Source organism: Bos grunniens, chromosome 11 (genome assembly GCF_055505025.1).
Source record: "Bos grunniens cultivar Pamir isolate PY7600 chromosome 11, Bosgru_T2T1.0, whole genome shotgun sequence".
Classification (NCBI taxonomy): Eukaryota; Metazoa; Chordata; class Mammalia; order Artiodactyla; family Bovidae; genus Bos; species Bos grunniens.
This window is the reverse complement of record NC_141175.1, coordinates 86,347,178-86,366,446: the sequence shown is the minus strand read 5'-3', so window position 1 is coordinate 86,366,446 and position 19,269 is coordinate 86,347,178. Positions and strand designations below refer to the sequence as shown.

Here is a 19,269-nt window from a genome sequence, read left to right as displayed (position 1 = left end):
GGTTTTTTATTCAACTTAAAAAAAATAACGTCCCATTCAATTTTTTTAAATGGGACGTTTTGATATATGCACACTTCGTGAAATGATTACCAATCTTTTGGTAATTAACATATCCATCACCTCCCATACCAATTCTTTTTACCATGTAAAGCATATGAATGAAAAAAGAAAAATAATTACTTCTAAGGTAAAATTTTAAACTTTCACCTCTATTTGGGAGGGAATGTAAGATTCATGGCCCTAGCTATAGAAACACTCATATATCTACAGAGTTTGCATAAAGATTTTTCAAACAGTAATCTACATAGCTTAATAGCATTAGCCTTTAACACCTGTGTTGCTCCAATTGCGGCATCTTTAGCCCCTCTTTTACATCACCAAAAGAGAATACCTCTTTTCTTTCATTTTCCCAGAATCAATGACATAGACAACATCATCGATGGTTATGGATGTCTCAGCAATATTGGTGGAAATTATAATCTTAGTTACACCCATAGGAGGTTTTACAAACACAGCCTGCTGCTCTTCACTGGATAAAGACGAATGAAGTGGGTGAATAACACATCTAAAAAAACAAAAAAACAAAAACATATTGAGTGTTCTAGCACAAAACACTGAAATCAGGTTATAATGGGTGGATTTCTATGAAAGCAATATGACTCCCAAAACGAGCAGCTTCTCTACAACCTGTCCTCAAGATCCAAGTCTTCTAAGTGAAAAGGCTTTTCCTGACCCTTACAAAGTACTTACTGAGTTCTATGAACTAAAAACCTTGCATCAACTTGGGAAAAACTGGAGTGTAATTCAGTAGTAAATAATTAATAAGAATAAATAGTTGATATTCTACAAGTAACCCAAGCCCAGCACACACTAACCAAACAAGAATTTTTTTTCCCTATGCTTAATTCCAGAGAGAGAGCGAGACAGTTGTGTATGCTAAGAAACTTCATTCTTCTATTTCTAGGGGGTGTTCATCTGTCAAGTAGCTGTCCCCTTAGTTATGAAGATATACCCAGAGTTTTCTGCTATTGGAAGAGGAACCACTGAAAATCATTTTTTCTCAAAATGGTAGTATTTCTTTGTTGTTATTAACACTGGCTTCTTTAATCCCTGGTATTTGGCAACTGAAATAGCAGTTGACCACTGAACAATCCAGGGATTAGGGAAAGCCAATCCTCTGTGCAGTCAAAAACCCACATATAATTTATAATCAGTCCTTTATTACGCAGTTCCTCTGTACCTGTGGTTCCGCATCCATGGATTTAACCAACTACAGATCATGCAGTACTACAGTATCTACCATTGACAAAAAAATCCATGTATAAATGGACCTGTGCAGTTGAAACCCATATTGTTCCAGGGTTAACTGTACATGCAATTTTGCTGAGATACTATGCTAAGTGAAGAGAAACATTTTTATATAATGGAATAGAGATATGAGTTGACTTCCTGAAACAAACTGCTTTGTGTATTCCCAGCTGGCATAAACAAACATATTCTTGAGGAGTGACACCAGGATCTAAAGAGGGTGATGACAGTCAAAGAGATCTTTCTGGTAATTCCTTTTCACATATAACTGCAGTAGATGATTAAGAATATAAAAAACAATTACTTACCGATTACTACGTCTATTGTTGAAAAGAGAATTAGACTGGAGCTGTTCATACAGCATTTTGATTTCTGCTAGTCCCGGTAAAAATACAAGTATAGCACCTGGGTATATAAAAAGAGTTGGACCATAAAAAGGCTAAGCCCTGAAGAATCGACACTTCTGAACTGTGGTGCTGGGGAAGGCTCTTCAGAGTCCTTTGGAATGCAAGGAGATCAAACCAGTCAATCCTAAACGAAATCAACCCTGAACATTCACTGAAGGACTGATGCTAAAACTGAAACTCCAATAATTTGGCCACCTGATGAGAAGAGCCGACTCATTGGAAAAGAACCTGATGCTGGGAAATTTTGAAGGCAAAAGGAGACGGGAACAATAGAGCATGAGATGGTTAGGTGGTTAGATAGCATCACAGACTCAATGGACATGAACTTGAGCAAACTCCAGAAGACAGTGAAGGACAGGGAAGCCTGGCTTGCTGCAGTCCATGGGGTTGCAAAGAGCCAGACACGACTTAGTGACTGAACAACAACGTATAAAAAGAATCAACCTGATAGATGCGAAAAAGAAAAACTATTATGGATTATAATTTTAAATGAAAATGTAATAATCTGAGACTTTTTCACCATCAATTTTCTCTTCTTTGTAAAGTGAAAGTCACTCAGTCATGTCCGACTCTTGTGACACCATGGACTGTAGCCAGCCAGGCTCCCCTGTCCATGGAATTTTCCAGGCAAGAATAATGGAGTGGGTTGCTATTTCCTACTCCATGTCTTTGTAAAGTCCCCGGGGAATTAAGTGGAAAACGAACTTGTAAAATATATTTTCTGACTTAATAACTAAAAAATGAATGAGGTATTTATCTTTCTAAAACAGAAAAAAATATGACGTGTAGAAAAATATAATGCCTTACATTACATAAGAATCATTAGCAAAGCTTTTTAAACATACTTCTTCAATGTACTGGCTCTGACATTCTCTTTCTATAGAAAGAGTCATCCTTCTAATCTTATAAGACAGGAAGACTCTTCTCTACATTACTAAGTAAAATCCATAAACATTTCACTGGAAATGAGAAAAAGGAGCTATAACTGGCCAACCAATCTGGTAATCTAAATTCAGATACATGTTGAAGAGGCCATACAGAAATTAACCATGCCATAAATATGTCTTATGGGTTTTAAAATTTTACATTGAAGATAATAAACAGTGATAACTGATTATAGTGTATTTCTGTGTTAAGAACAGTCACTCAGCAATAGACATGTTTTGTGCTTCATTCAGAGAGGAAACTGACACTCTTCAATAGCCCCTCCTTTAATCTCACAAATACTTATTGGGTACCTTTGTCAGCTCTGTGCTAGGTATAATGGAAGGTAAAACAAAGATCTACCTACAACGAACTCATGACCAATTATTTATCATGCTTATTCTCCCCACAAAATAAAAAAGGAAACTAAATTATTACAAAAATTGAAGTGAGAAGGACAAAAGACATCTTTCAGTGTTCATTCTAATACTTCATAGTTTACAAAGAATGTTCATACGGATTATCTCCATTTGATCCTCATAACCACCTGTTAAGAAGAGTATTAGTACCCTTAAGGTGACCAAGTCACACAGTCAGCTAACAGAGCTTAATAGGAAGGGTGTGCGAACACAAATATGGGGTTTCTGGTACCAGATCTATGCTCTTTCCATTACATACCCCATGCTTCACTCTATTAAAGTAACACAAAATTTAAGAGTGGTAAAATAATCTATATGTAATGGGAAAAAACTGTATATTTCTATGTGCCTTTGATCTGCTCTGCACTCATGGCTTGGCCATCAGTATCAAGGTTATCTTTAGTATTCACAATATGTCACCAACTGCCTAATCACTACATCAACTTTACTTTGAATTCAGATAACTTTCCAACATTTATTTTTGATTGCTATACTTTACTTTTTTCAATAATAGTCTTTTCCTTTGGGATGAAATAAGATATTTAATCCAGTGATAATGCATTAACCAACACTGGCTATTTGCCAAGAAGTGAGAAACAAGGCACTTCAATAATTCTGTGTGTTTCACATGTTTCTTTAGAAAATACCATTAATGATTAAAATCCAGGCAGAAGAGGGCAGTCACTAAACACTGTGTAAATGAAAAAGTTGGCTTAAAGCTCAACATTCAGAAAACGAAGATCATGGCATCTGGTCCCATCACTTCATGGGAAATAGATGGGGAAACAGTGGAAACAGTGTCAGACTTTATTTTGGGGGGCTCCAAAATCACTGCAGATGGTGACTGCAGCCATGAAATTAAAAGACGCTTACTCCTTGGAAGAAAAGTTATGACCAACCTAGATAGCATATTGAAAAGCAAAGACCTTTTTGCCTAAAGACCAATATGCCTAAAAGCATATTGCCAGCAAAGGTCCATTTAGGCAAGGCTATGGTTTTTCCTGTGGTCATGTATGGGTGTGAGAGTTGGACTGTGAAGAAAGCTGAGCACCAAAGAATTGATGCTTTTGAACTGTGGTATTAGAGAAGACTCTTGAGAATCCCTTGGACTGCAGGAGATCCAACCAGTCCATTCTAAAGGAGATCAGCCCTGGGATTTCTTTGGAGGGAATGATGCTGAAGCTGAAATTCCAGTACTCTGGCCACCTCATGTGAAGAGTTGACTCATTTGAAAAGACTCTGATGCTGGGAGGGATTGGGGGCAGGAGGAGAAGGGGATGACAGAGGATGAGATAGCTGGATGGCATCACTGACTCGATGGACGTGAGTCTCAGTGAGCTCCAGGAGTTGGTGATGGACAGGGAGGCCTGGCGTGCTGCGATTCATGGGGTCGCAAAGAGTTGGACAGGACTGAGCGACTGAACTGAACTGATTCATTCTTAAAGAGTTTATATTCTACTAAAGGAGACCATTAGTAAGCAGAACTACAATTTTGGATAGTGTTAAAAGTACTATAATAAAAATGAAACCCATTTTTGGGTATTATGATAGAGCGAGGGGAGAGACAACAGATAGGGTGGTCAGAGAAGACTTCTCTGAAGAGAAGACATTTGATGGAAACCTGACTGATGTGAAAGATCCAGTTATGAGATCTGGGGATTCATTCATCCTGGGGGTAAGGGGCTACAGATGAGGTAAGAGGGCCACTAAGAAGACAGTGAGCAAGGCAACAGTAGGGATTGCCCTGTGTTATTAACAGGAGGAGGAGGAGTAATAACAGTCATAATAATAATGATGATAAATAGACTAGCATAATTTTAATACTGTTAGGGGCAGTAGCTACTGGGCATTAATTATATACCAGGCACTGTGCTAAGTGTTTTATATATGGTTTCTTTTAATCCTCAAAATAGAGGATTTATTATTGTCTTTGTTTTACCATGGGGCTTCCCTGGTGGCGCAGAGGTTAAAGCATCTGCCTGCAATGTGGGAGACCTGGGTTCTATCCCTGGGTCAGGAAGATCCCCTGGAGAAGGAAATGGCAACCCACTCCAGTATTCTTGCCTGGAGAATCCCATGGACAGAAGAGTTTGTTGGGCTAAAGTCCATGGGTCGCAAAGAGTTGGACACGACTGAGCGACTTTACTTTCACTTTCACTTACTTTTCTTTACCACAAGGAGCCTGAGGCATAGAAAAGATAGGGGCTTTATCATCCAAGGTTACAGAGTAGACAACAGGAAGTTTAACAAATTCTCCAAAGTCTGTTCTCTTGACCCCATGGTCCTGTGGTCTCCAACTGTCGAGTCTTCATGTGACTCAAACACTCATTACCAGATTCCCATTTAGCCAGGGACTCCCAGATGGTGCAGTGGTAAAGAATCTTCCTGCCAATGAAGGAGATGCAAGAGATGTGGGTTTGATCCCTTGGTTGGGAAGACCCCCTGGAGGAGGAAATGGCAACCCACTCCAGTATTCTTGCCGGGAAAATTCCACAGACAGAGGAGCCTGGTGGGCTTCAGTTCAGGGGTTGCAAAGAGTTAGACATGACTGAGCGACTGAGCAGGCACGCACAGAGGCAAATGAGTGTTGAATACGCAGACACCTAGGCTTCTTTTTAGCCTTCTTCCTTTTGGATTTTGTATTGTTAATGTCCTTTTACTCAAGTGGGTAAAAGGTAAAATTTCCCCCTGAAAAATCTAATAAGGAAGTTTACAACAACTGGGGATGGAAAGGTGAAGAAAACTGGGGTGAGGGCTCCAGGAAGACAGGTTGTCCCCACAAACCCCCGTGTCAGGAAGGAGGGTCCCTGCCCTTGGCCGGCTCACGCTTAAGACAAACAACAGTTACCTGGAGGGTAGGAGTGCTTTCCGTCCACAATCCACTCTAACAAGGCCTCGATTAATTCAAGATTAACCTTTTCAAAATCCATAACGGACATTGTTTTGATGACTGATTTGCTAACTCCTGCAAGAAAGGTAAAAATAATAAAGATATTAATAGTTTCATGCCTTATTGAAGAAAACATGCCTGGGAACTAGGTGTATCTTGATTTAATAACACAGATGATGCACTGAAATGAACTTTTTTCCTTCAGTCTCTCAGAAAGTACAGGCTCACTAGAAGCACTTTGTTACCTGAAGAGCAGGCTCCTGGCCCTGCTTCAAAGGGCCAGAGAGGCAACTTTTTACTGTCTTCCTTCCTTCCCCTTTTATCTATCATGCATCTATTGACAGTTTAAGTTCTAGAAACAAGATTTAAAGTCAAATGTATTTCAGAAAACCCTTCCAGATTTAATCAAGTTGTGAGTCGTATCAGACAAAGTCCAGCTAACAGTAATTGTAAAAATAAAAGCACACAGACCACAGCTTTCAGCATCATTTTTACAACAGTGACTTTTAACTTTTAGATTCCTTTGAGAAAATCATAAAAGTTACAAATCTTCCCTGAAAAATACATGTGATTTTAATGGCTTCACCAACACCGCTGAAGTCTACCCACAGACCTCAGGTTAAGGGTCTACAATCTCCTTCTAATTCATATGAGTCCTAGTAAAAGACATAGTTCCTTATGTTGTACTATAAGCCTCTTTTTGAAACTATAAGCTCTTTTTTAAAAACAAACAGCAGGGACTTCCCTTGTGGCCCAGTGGCTAAGACTGCGCTCCCAATGCTCGGAGCCTGGGTTCCATCCCTGGTCAGGGAACTGCACCCCACATGCCATAACCAACAACTACCACAAAACAAAGTCCCAAACCAAACAAACGAGCAGCATAAACGGGGAGACTAACTCTCCAGAGATAGCTGCCCTTTCCTTTAGGTCTTTCTAATGACCCATCACCTGAAACAGAATCTAACCACAGCTAAATAACTGTAGTTGGTATCAAGGAAGGGAAGCTTCCTACATTTTGCTGAAAAGCTTGAAGAGAGGCAAAAGCCATTTTTAAACAACGCTGTTCTAACAGTGAACCGTATGTCGGTAAAAAATCAAACAAAGGAAGAAACAGGGTACACAAGCAAAGATGTGGATGGTATGGAAGGTAGAGCAGGAATCATTTTTATTTGCCAAGATTCCAAATAGCCAGACTTTTCCAAAAGGAGAACCAGTTAACTGGAAAAAAAGGGAAACGAAAAATATTTTTTTAATTAAAAAAAAGTTCAGCAGGGCTTACTAATCAATTATATATTTTAAAAGACTTATTATTCTCTTTCAAGGAGAAAAAGTTTTAAAAATTGAGCTAGGGAACAACATTTAATTTTCTGAAAGGTGAAAGGAAGCACTGAGATCAGCTAGATAGAAGTCTTCGTTTCAGAGGGAGAGGGAGACCAAGAGAACTTAAGAGACCGGCCCAGCATCACACAGAAAACAGCAGCAGAGCCAGGCTCCCGACCTCAAATCCTTAGAAAAGATTTCTCAGAGGCACTTTCGGAACTTCTGTGTCCCTGTGCTGGACATTAGAAGGACTGTGACTTAGATCCAGTCAAAATTCTTAAAGAAAACTCTGGAATTTCAAAAGAGAAACCAAAGAGAGTCCTGTTAACTAACGTAACAGAATAAGGAAATGGGAACTGTCAGCTGGTATGAAGTACAGAAAGAACAGAAACATTTGAGTCAGACATTCTCATCTGCCCGCACTAACTGACTGGCCCTATGCTGTTGATTTGTATTGTCTTATTTAATCTCCTAAATAACCACATTTTATAGCTACGGACACTAGCAATAGAGAGGATGAAGAACTTGCACCCAACTGGTTTTACGACAGCCTGGGGAGTTAAGTCCAGGTCTGTAAGACACAAGTCTGTGCTCTTAACCTCGCTTCCCAGGATGTCGGGAAGATGAAGTGAAATGTTTGGGAGCTATGTGAATCTTCCTGAACAGCAGAACAAATGGCTAATGCCCTAGCTCCTTTATGATCACCATTTCCCACGCAGGACTGAGTCTCTGGTGGAAGGAGGAAAAGGAAAGCTCACTTGCCTTTTCTGCTACAGAAGTAGCAAGGATCTGAGGCCCTTACACCTTGAAAGGTAAACAGTTTTTGGGGTTTTTTTTGGAAGGACCAAGAGGAGTTGTGGTGGCAATCCAGGGAAAAGAGAACAGGAAAAGCAGCTGAGACCTGTCTAGGCTTTAAAAAGAAGGCAAAAGTAGTTATCTTAGGATTGCTATGGATTCAGCCCAGCTGACATATGGAAGGCTATCTAGGAGCAAAGTTGGGTGGGATCTAGCGTGGGAGGAGAGAGTACCTCACAACACAGGTAAAAGCACTCAGCACCAGGTGGACCCTAAAAAAAGATTTTTTAGGCCCATTTTAGGTCATTTTCCAGGCCCACTGAATAATGTTAAAACTAGTAGGTGAAATTTTGAGGATATTTACACAGTTTCAAATCTCTCTCTACAACTGACTCATCAACTACCAAGGGAATAAATAACAACCACACAGAGAAGAAACACAGGCATCATCTTCACCAGTTGGTCAAAGCTAACACTGCCAGTAATGGGACAAGCCAACATCCTATCCTCCTGATAGGATGCACTGAGAACAAGGCTCAACATTATTTCTGTGGTTTTCTAACCAAAAACACATAACCTAAAATTATCCATCAGGCAACACTGGACAAATCCAAATGAAGGGACATTCTACAAAATACTTGGCCCAAAACTCTTTAAAAATGTAAATCATAAAAGAAAAATAAAGGCTGGCAAATTTTTCCAGATCAAAAGAAACTAAAGACACATGATGACTGAATGCAGTATGTAATCCTGGGTTGGATACTGTACCATTTAAAAAATAGCAATAAAGGACATTATTGAAATAATTGACAAAGTGAGAATATGGACTATGGATTAAACAGAAGTACCGTATTGTGTTAAATGTGTTCATTTTGATCATGCCTATTGTTGTGGAGTTTTTCTTTTGGCCGTACCACATGGCTTGCAGGATCTTAGTTCCCTGACCAGGCATGGAACCATGGGACCAGGGAAGGATCAAATCCTGCCCTAGAAGCGGTTCTGCTAAGTCCTAACCACTGGACTGCCAGGGAATTCCCATGTCCTATTGTTATGTAAGAGGATGCCCTTGTTCCTAGAAAATATATACTGAAATATTAGGGGTTAAAGAACATCATATCTGCAATTTACCCTCAAAACATTCAGGAAAAATATATATACGTGAACACAGGGCAAATGAAGCAAAATGTTAATAACTGGTGAATCAGGGTAAAGGATATAGGAGAGTTCACTGCAGTCCAGCAGACTTTTAATTCTAAATTTGAAATCACATCAAAATACAAAGTTACAAAATACTCAAGAATATAATTTATATTTTACCATCTCATTTTTCTGTAATGAACACATTTCTTTTATAATCAGAAAAAAACCCACTGGTAAATATAAATAATAATGACTTTAATATGTATTGGAACTGTTATTTTTCTATTATTGTGATGAACTAAAGACAAGATAACTATGAAACAAGAGCTATACTTTTCTTTTTCTGGTTACCTTTGGCATAACTGTAAAATTTCCCTAGGAAGCACATTACCTTGATAGCGGGCAAGGAGCTGTTTAAAATCTAATTGTTGATCTGGTACCGCATCTTTGACAGAATCCTGATCCTGGAGGTGCAGGGAGAGACGCAGGTCCTCCTCCACCTCCTCAAATGCGGTTCTGCTGCGCCTGGCCTTGAGCTTCTCCTTTGACATCTGTTTCATGGAGCGGGCGTATGGGCTCCCATCCTGCAACACATACCTGAGCAGGGACGACAAAGGAACGTGCGGATATGCATGTGGGTCTGTTGGTGAGGAATGACAACATTCACCTGTTTCACATCTCATTCAGCACAATGTTGCTCTGCTGCTGCTACTGCTAAGTCGCTTCAGTCGTGTCCGACTCTGTGGGACCCCATAGACGGCAGCCCACCAGGCTCCGCCGTCCCTGGGATTCTCCAGGCAAGAACACTGGAGTGGGTTGCCATTTCCTTCTCCAATGCATGAAAGTGAAAAGTGAAAGTGAAGTCACTCAGTCTTGCCCGACTCTTAGCAACCCCATGGACTGCAGCCTACCAGGCTCCTCCGTCCATGGGATTTTCCAGGCAAGAGTACTGGAGTGGGGTGCCATTGCCTTCTCCGGGGATAGGCTAAGAGGAAGAATTAAGTACACACACATGATGTCAATGCAGGGCTATTCCCCAAGGATAGCTGCCTCCTTCACGAGGCCCTGGGTCTTGGCTATTATGATGTGCTCATACACTAAGTCACTTCAGTAGTGTCCAACTCTTTGCAACCCTATGAACCATAGCCCACCAAGCTCCTCTGTCCATGGGATTCTCCAGGCAAGAATACTGGAGTGGGTTGCCATTTCCTTCTCCAATGCATGAAAGTGAAAAGTGAAAGTGAAGTCACTCAGTCTTGCCCGACTCTTAGCAACCCCATGGACTGCAGCCCACCAGGCTCCTCCGTCCATGGGATTTTCCAGGCAAGAGTACTGGAGTGGGCTGCCACTGCCTTCTCCGAATGTTGCTCTACTTCTGCCCAATTCACGGGCTATTCTTCCACCAGTCTAGGATTCCGTCATGCCCTACTTCTGGTGGAGAACACATTGAAATGCTTTTGGATCTGCTTTAAGATAATTTTGGGGGTAATGAGTTTGGAAAAGAGAAAAAGGACAGGGAAACTAAATGAAGGATAATTTCCCCAGAGGTTCACATTCAGTGGAAATAGGATACAGCCCACAACACAACTTTAATGAGCTCCCTAAGTATGATTATTGCACCATCAAGTTTGAAAACCACTGATCTAGCTAGGGTTGTTAGCCTGAGAATATTGCATCATTAAATAAACAAAGAATTAGGAGGGGGCTTATTAGAAACAGAAAGAGCAGAGAGAAGGAAAAAAAATTTAAGGTGTCAGGTGTGACAGGTGTTTTCATTCTGGAGTTCAGAGGTTAGGAATGAAGATACTGATCTGGGAGCTCTTGGCACAGCAGCAACAGCTGAAATCACAGCAGCAACAAATGAAATAAGCCTGAGAAGAAACAGTGCAAGGACAAAACTCTGGGAATCTGAAGGTCAAGGAATAGGAAAGAGATGCAAGGTCTTCCAAAAAGCAGAAATCTGCTGGCATCCAAGAGACATGATCATCCTCTATACAGTACCAAACTTAAACACACATCTTAACATCCACATCCACTGCAAACTCCTTGAAGGTAGAATGATAATAACAGCTAACACAAATATATAATTATATATTCTTTGAGCTATTTCAAATCCTGAAAGATGATGCTGTGAAAGTGCCGCACTCAATATGCCAGCAAATTGGGAAAACTCAGCAGTGGCCACAGGACTGGAAAAGGTCCGTTTTCATTCCAATCCCAAAGAAAGGCAATGCCAAAGAATGCTCAAACTACTGCACAATTGCACTCCTCTCACACGCTAGGAAAGTAATGCTCAAAATTCTCCAAGCCAGGCTTCAGCAATACGTGAACTGTGAACTTCCAGATGTTCAAGCTGGTTTTAGAAAAGGCAGAGGAACCAGAGATCAAATTGCCAACATCCGTTGGATCACTGAAAAAGCAAGAGAGTTCCAGAAAAACATCTATTTCTGCTTTATTGACTATGCCAAAGCCTTTGACTGTGTGGATCACAATAAACTGTGGAAAATTCTTCAAGAGATGGGAATACCAGACCACCTGATCTGCCTCTTGAGAAACCTATATGCAGGTCAGGAAGCAACAGTTAGAACTGGACATGGAACAACAGACTGGTTCCAAATAGGAAAAGGAGTACGTCAAGGCTGTATATTGTCACCCTGCTTATTTAACTTATACGCAGAGTACATCATGAGAAACGCTGGGCTGGAAGAAACACAAGCTGGAATCAAGATTGCCGGGAGAAATATCAATAACCTCAGATATGCAGATGATACCACCCTTATGGCAGAAAGTGAAGAGGAACTAAAAAGCCTGTTGATGAAAGTGAAAGAGGAGAGTTAAAAAGTTGGCTTAAAGCTCAACATTCAGAAAACGAAGATCATGGCATCCGGTCCCATCACTTCATGGGAAATAGATGGGGAAACAGTGGAAGCAGTGTCAGATTTTATTTTTTTGGGCTCCAAAATCACTGCAGATGGTGACTGCAGCCATGAAATTAAAAGACGCTTACTCCTTGGAAGGAAAGTTATGACCAACCTAGACAGCATATTGAAAAGCAGAGACATTACTTTGCCAACAAAGGTCCGTCTAGTCAAGGCTATGGTTTTTCCTGTGGTCATGTATGGATGTGAGAGTTGAACTGTGAAGAAAGCTGAGCGCCGAAGAATTGATGCTTTTGAACTGTGGTGTTGGAGAAGACTCTTGAGAGTCTCTTGGACTGCAAGGAGATCCAACATCCTAAAGGAGATCAGTCCTGGGTGTTCATTGGAAGGAATGATGCTGAAGCTGAAACTCCCGTACTTTGGCCATCTCATGCGAAGAGTTGACTCATTGGAAAAGACTCTGATGCTGGGAGGGATTGGGAGCAGGAAGAGAAGGGGACAACAGAGGATGAGATGGCTGGATGGCATCACTGACTCGATGGACATGAGTTTGAATGAACTCCGGGATTGGTGATGGACAGGGAGGCCTGGCGTGCTGCAATTCATGGGGTCACAAAGAGTCAGACACGACTGAGCAACTGAACTGAACTGAACTGAATACATAATATATTGCCTGTGAATTCAAACAATTTGAATAGTAAATATTTGCTGAAAGGGGAAAGCAAAATGCTAAAACTGAAAAATTAGAAGAAAAAATAACACATTTATCAGTATCTGGGCACAATGAGGTAAAATAGTTTTTTTGTTTTCAAGGACTTTCGTCAAACCTTAATAAATAATATCTTCCTTACCTTGTCACAGCAATTGCATCTTCCAGAAAAAACTGATCAACAGGAAATGTACGACCTAGAAAAACAAGAAGACAGAACAAGTAAGTCTCAGACTACCTGTTCAACTATCTTGAAATTATTTGTATATGTAAAATTTTCTTAAAATGAAGCTTGGCACAATAAGGTGCTATTTGCTCTGTGGTCTTAAAAGTATCCAAAAAACGCTTTTGATGATAAAAATTGGAAGGAGTAGATTCCCATTAATAAATAAAACACGTGTATAGTTGGAGAAATGATCATTTGTTAATAAGACGTTTACCTCTTTTAAAAAATCTGTTATACCCTTTCACCCTCTACCTCCTTTCTCACAGGGGACCTTGTAACAGTCAAAAATTGTATTCTAGATCAAGAATATAATTTCATCTTTAAGTCTACTGTTGATATCCTCTATAACTAGAATAAGTAGTAGTATTATCAGTATTTCCAAACTGTTCCTTTAGCAAGCCACTGCAGAAGGATAAGCCAAAAGCCCAAGGTGATAAATCAATCCCACAATGAGACTGAAAGCACCAAAAGAAGACACAGACTACCCAATTTCACTTACTCCCAGAGGGGGTCAATATCCAGAAATTTAGCAGAATTCATCAATGAACAAATATGCTATACATAGATACAACTTTCCTCTTTATGACAGATTACCATTATAAATTCACATTTTGATATTAAACACAACAGAATGCTAGAAATCCAACTACCTAGACTTTTTTTAAAGCACATATAAATTAAAATCTCCCAGCAAATGAATATAACATTACCTCTTTATTAATTTCATTATATGGTTATGATTTTGTTATAAACAAATCATTCTTCTCTAGAAGGAGGTATAAATACTTATTCATTTATATCTCAAATGAACTTTAAAATAATTGCATTTGCTTATTAGGACAATACTTATTTAATGATGCATTTTAATCACCTGGTATAGTGATAACTGGGCAGGAATTAAAATATTCTGAAAAGAGCTCAGCGTTTAAGGTTGCACTCATCAGAATAACTTGAAGAGTTGGTCTCTGCAACACAATGTCTTTCAAAACTAGTAGTAAGAAGTCACTAGAGGAAATAAAAGAAACACCTGAGGATCAAACAAATTTAACATATGAAAATTAATAAACTTTGACATATTTCAAGTAAGTATAATACCTATGTGAAAAAAACTTACAACACTCTGAGAAAGATGTATCGTGTTTCTAGATGTAAAGACTTAATGCTATCAATTTCCCATCAAATAAACTAAAATATGTGTAGTACCAATCAAAATACCAACAGGATTTATCATTACATTTGATAATTCTACCTCTTGATATCTATACGTACATAAAGAGGCATACACAATGATTTTCATTATAGCATAGTTTATAATAGTAAATCAATGGAAACTACTGAAATGTCTATCAATCAAAAAATGGTTAATTAAGACAGTATCATCCATTCTAAGGAAAAACATGAGGCAGATAAAAAGAATGGAGTGGAACTCTAGCTACAGACATGAAAACATCTCTAAGCCATACTGTTAGTGGAAAAAGAACCCACGCTGTAGAACGCTATGTACCACAGAACAGCAATGGCCTAACTGGTTTCCCCGGCCCTTGACCCCTTGAAATCTATTCTCAACATGGCAGACCAATAATTCTGTTCAAATGTAAACCTGACTGTTCCACTCTTCTGCTCAACATCCTTCAAATGACTTACCAAAGTTCTTACTAATGAGGCCCCAGAATCTGCAGCCCCACTACTCATTTCCTGTCACTCTTCCTCTTGTTCACTTGGCTTCAGCCACAACGTTCTCCCTGATGTCTTTGAGACATGGACCTCTGGTCCCCTGCATGTGTTATTAATGTGCCTAGAAAGGGCTTCTCCCAGATACTCACAGAGGTAAGCTCACTCAGTCACTTTCTTCAAATCTTGACTCAAAATGTGCCTTTTCAGCGAGGCCTTCCCTGGCCACCATGTTTAAAATTGCAAATGCTTTCATCCCTTGCATTTCATATTACCCTTTCTCTTCTTAGCACTTAACAAACATACCTTATATTTTACTTCTTTATCTTGCTCAATGTTGGGCTCTCTCACTAGAATGCAAGCTCTATGAGGACAGGGATTTTGGTTATTTTGTTCTATAAGATACTACTTTAGTACCTAGACCAATGCCTGGGACATAGCAGGTGCTCAATAAATGCTTGTTGATTTACTAAATGAATATATAATTAGTCAAAGAAAAAAAGGTCATGAAACAAAAGTACCTATTTCTCACAAAGCAAGCATATATGTTAATATTTATTACCAATTTGACTGTTGCCGTTATCTCTGGGGGGGATCAGGAATGGTTTGAGACTGTTACAGGGGACTTTGGCTTTATCTACATTGTTTCCATTTTTCATAAGAGTATATTCTTATACTACTTAGTTTTCTTTAATGAGCTAATTTAATTACATTTATGATTTTTCTGTTTCTATTTTAGGGAATAGGAAAATAATATAACAATAGGCAAGTGGTTAGGTATTCATTCAGTTGGCCAAAAACTTAATTTGGGTTTTTGGCCAACCCAATAATTTATGATATACCCATACATTAGAATTTCCTCATGCAATTATTAATAATAATTTCAAAGACAGTTCATGCTATTAAATATTAGATCAAAAACAGCACACACTATATAATCCCAATAGTGTTTATGGACACACATCTCTTTCCTAACTCCCACTATACTCCCAGAAGAAAACAGAACAAATTCTAACATGTAATTAGCCATTCTATAAGGGAAGATTTTCTTGACATTGCCTAAATGTGTTAAAATAATGTCTCTCCGATCAAAAAATTTATTAAAAATTTTAAATATAATTTTTCTCTATTCAACCTTTTATTTCTTAACTGATCTTAGTTCCTAGAATTCGCTATTTTCTGCCTTTTTCAGTCACTTATTCCCTACTTTTTGTTATAATTCCCCTACTTTTTCTTATAATTTCAACAGTCCATTCCCATAGATTGGTATTTGTAAATTCTCAAATCTCCCTTCTCCAGTGTGTTATTTATCTTTATTCAGAAACTGCTAATATTCTATATGTCACTGTGTGTGCTAAGTCACTTCAACTGTGTCCAACTCTTTGCAACCCTAAGAGCTGTAGCCCCGCCAGGCTCCCTGGTCCATGGGATTCTCCAGGCAAGAATACTGGAGTGGGCTGCCATGCCCTCCTCCAGGGGGTCTTCCTGACCAGGGACTGAACCCCGACTCCTGCACTGCAGGCAGATTCTCTACTGCTGAGCCACTAGGGAAGCCCCTGTATGTCACTAAGTTTTTATAAGGATCTTTTTCTGAGAACACGATTGCAGCCAGGAACCAGACCCAGTGCTACCCTCCAGTTTCTTTGAGTTTGTGGAAGCATAAATGTTATAAAACCCAGAGCTATTTTTTATGTTCAAAATAACTTCCCCTAAAATTTAAAAATTTATTTTCAGAATACAATCATTTAAATATTATTCTTTTGGTAGAATGCTTTGATTTCTTCTTCAGAGTTGTTCAGTGATTCTTAGTTCTTTTTTCAAATGTTCATTTTACCATTTAGTGGCAAACTGACACTATTTACCATTTACTCTCCCCACTGTTCCTCGAGTCTCTACAAAAAGATGATTTGCCCGTCAGACGCAGATTTTCAGTGCTTTCTACCCAGCTACGTAAAATTTATTCCTGTTTTGTTATAGGAATTCTTTTTATTTATTATTCTTAAAACAATGTTTTGGCTACACCATGCGGCTTGCAGGATCTCAGTGCCTCGTGTGTGTGCATGTGTGTGTTCAGTCGTGTCTGACTCTGTGATCCCCGTGGACTGCGTGTATGTCTGTGTTCAGTCGTGTCTGACTCTGTGACCCCGTGGACTGCGTGTATGTGTGTGTTCAGTCGTGTCTGACTCTGTGACCCCCGTGGACTGCGTGTATGTCTGTGTTCAGTCGTGTCTGACTCTGTGACCCCCGTGGACTGCATGTATGTCTGTGTTCAGTCGTGTCTGACTCTGTGACCCCCGTGGACTGCGTGTATGTGTGTGTTCAGTCGTGTTTGACTCTGTGACCTCCGTGGACTGCTGACCAGGGATCAAAACTGGGGACCCAGCAGTGAAAGTGCTGAGTACTGACCACTGCATCACCAGGGAATTCCCTGATCTATTCTTTTTATATAAAAATCCTTTTCTTTAGTTCTAAATTTCTTTATATTTCCTATTTATAACTAATCAGTGTTATTTAGTTTTTCTAACAGTCTTCTGGTTTTTTGTCTTCCCTGTTCAGTTCCTGAAAACTATTTCTCAGCAGTAGCTGGGACCTCTTTTCACATGTGTTTCTTTCTCCTTTTTAGTTTTACTATGATCTATTCTGGCTTCTCTGTCAACCCTTCAACTTAACTTAGATTTTTCTTCTTCTCAAGATACTTATAATAGTACAGTCCTTTTGGCAAAAGCCTCATTACTTTCACAGGATCATCTCTTTTTACCACTACTTTACTGCTTTAGAGCATGATCCACGTGACAAGATTGCCAGGAGAAATATCACCCTCAGACATGGCGATGATACCACTCAAATGACAGAAAGTGAAGAGGAGCTGAAGAGCCTCTTCAGCTCAGTTCACTTGCTCAGTTGTGTCCGACCCTTTGCAATCCCATGGACTGTAGCACGCCAGGCCTCCCTGTCCATCACCAATCCCAGAGCTTGCTCAAACTCATTTCCATCAAGTTGGTGATGCCATCCAACCCTCTCATCCTCTGTCGTCCCCTTCTCCTCCTGCCTTCAATCTTTCCTAGCACAGGGTCTTTTCCAGTGAGTCAGTTCTTCGCATCAGGTGGCCAAAGTTTTGGAGTTTCAGCTTCACCATCAGTCCTTCCAATGAATATTCAGGACTGATTTCCTTTAGGATGGACTGGTTGGATCTCCTTGCAGTACCAGGGACTCTTAAGAGTCTTCCCCAACACTACAGTTCAAAAGCATCAATTCTTTGGAGCTCAGCTTTTCTTATGGCCCAACTCTCACATCCATACATGACTACTGGAAAAACCATAGCTTTGACTAGATGGACCTCTGTTGGTAAAGTAATGTCTCTGCTTTTTAATATGCTGTTTAGGTTTGTCATAGCTTTTCTTCCAAGGAGCAAGCATCTCTTAATTTCATGGCTGCAGTCAGCATCTGCAGTGATGTTGGAGCCCCCAAAAATAAAGTCTCTCACTGTCTCCCCATCTATTTGCCATGAAGTGATGGGACCAGGTGCCATGATCTTAGTTTTCTCAATGTTGAGTTTTAAGCCAACTTTTTCACTCTTTATCAAGAGGCTCTTTAGTTCTTTGCTTTCTGCCATAAAGGTGGTGTCACCTGCGTATCTGTTATTGAAATTTCTCCCAGCAATCTTGATTCCAGCTTGTGCTTAATCCAGCCCAGCGTTTTTCATGATGCGTTTCTGCATAAAAGTTAAATAAGCAGGGTGACAATATACAGCCTTGACATACTCCTTTCCCAATTTGGAACCAGTCTGATGTTCCATGTCTAGTTCTAATTGTTGCTTCTTGACCTGCATAGAGATTTCTCAGGAGGCAGGTAAGGTGGTCTGGTATGCCCATCTCTTGAAGAATTTTCCACAGTTTGTTGTGATCCACACAAAGGGTTTGGCATAGTCAATAAAGCAGATGTTTTTCTGGGATCCTCTTGCTTTTTCAGTGACCCAATGGATGTTGGCAATTTGATCTCTGGTTTTTCTGCCTTTTCTAAATCCAGCGTGAACATCTAGAAGTTGATGGTTCACGTATTGTTGAAGCCTGGCTTGGAGAATTTTGAGCATTACTTTACTAGTGTGTGAGATGAGTGCAATTGTGTGGTACTTTGAACATTCTTTGGCATTGCCTTTCTTAGGGATTGGAATGAAAACAGACCTTTTCCAGTCCTGTGGCCACTGCTGAGTTTTCCAAATTTGCTGGCATATTGAGTGCAGCACTTTCACAGCATCATCTTTTAGGATTTGAAATAGCTCAACTGGAATTCCATCACCACCTAGCTTTGTTCATAGTGACGCTTCCTAAGGTCCAGTTGACGTCACATTCCAGGATGTCTGGCTCTAGGTGTGTGATCACACCATCATGGTTAGCTGGGTCATGAAGATCTTTTTTTGTATAGTTCTGTGTATTCTTGCCACCTTTTCTTAATATCTTCTGCTTCTGTTAGGTTCATACCATTTCTGTCCTTTATTGAGCCCATCTTTGCATGAAATGTTCCCTTGGTATCTCTAATTTTCTTGAAGAGATCTCTAGTCTTTCCCATTCATTGTTTTCCTCT

At 39.7% G+C, this 19,269-nt stretch overlaps 1 protein-coding gene across 19 annotated transcripts in view; it reads right to left on the bottom strand.

The window, feature by feature from the left end:
- Positions 1–19,269, bottom strand: part of DHX57 (DExH-box helicase 57) — a 60,285-nt gene that overhangs the window by 17,962 nt on the left and 23,054 nt on the right. For 9 of the 19 annotated variants that reach the window (XR_015137188.1, XR_015137187.1, XR_015137193.1 and 6 more), the window contains 6 exons: positions 13,889–14,022; positions 12,934–12,988; positions 9,595–9,800; positions 5,907–6,023; positions 1,617–1,713; positions 392–565 (listed from right to left, as the gene is read on the bottom strand). Coding sequence is in view for 12 of the 19 variants with exons in the window: in XM_086327371.1 (XP_086183497.1) it covers positions 392–565; positions 1,617–1,713; positions 5,907–6,023; positions 9,595–9,800; positions 12,934–12,988; positions 13,889–14,022 (783 nt within the window). In the remaining 7 variants the exon portion in view is untranslated. Of the gene's footprint in view, positions 1–391; positions 566–1,616; positions 1,714–5,248; positions 5,444–5,906; positions 6,024–9,594; positions 9,801–12,933; positions 12,989–13,888; positions 14,045–19,269 lie in introns of those variants that run through there. The other 10 variants (XM_086327379.1, XM_086327380.1, XM_086327381.1 and 7 more) reach the window with 3 other exon arrangements.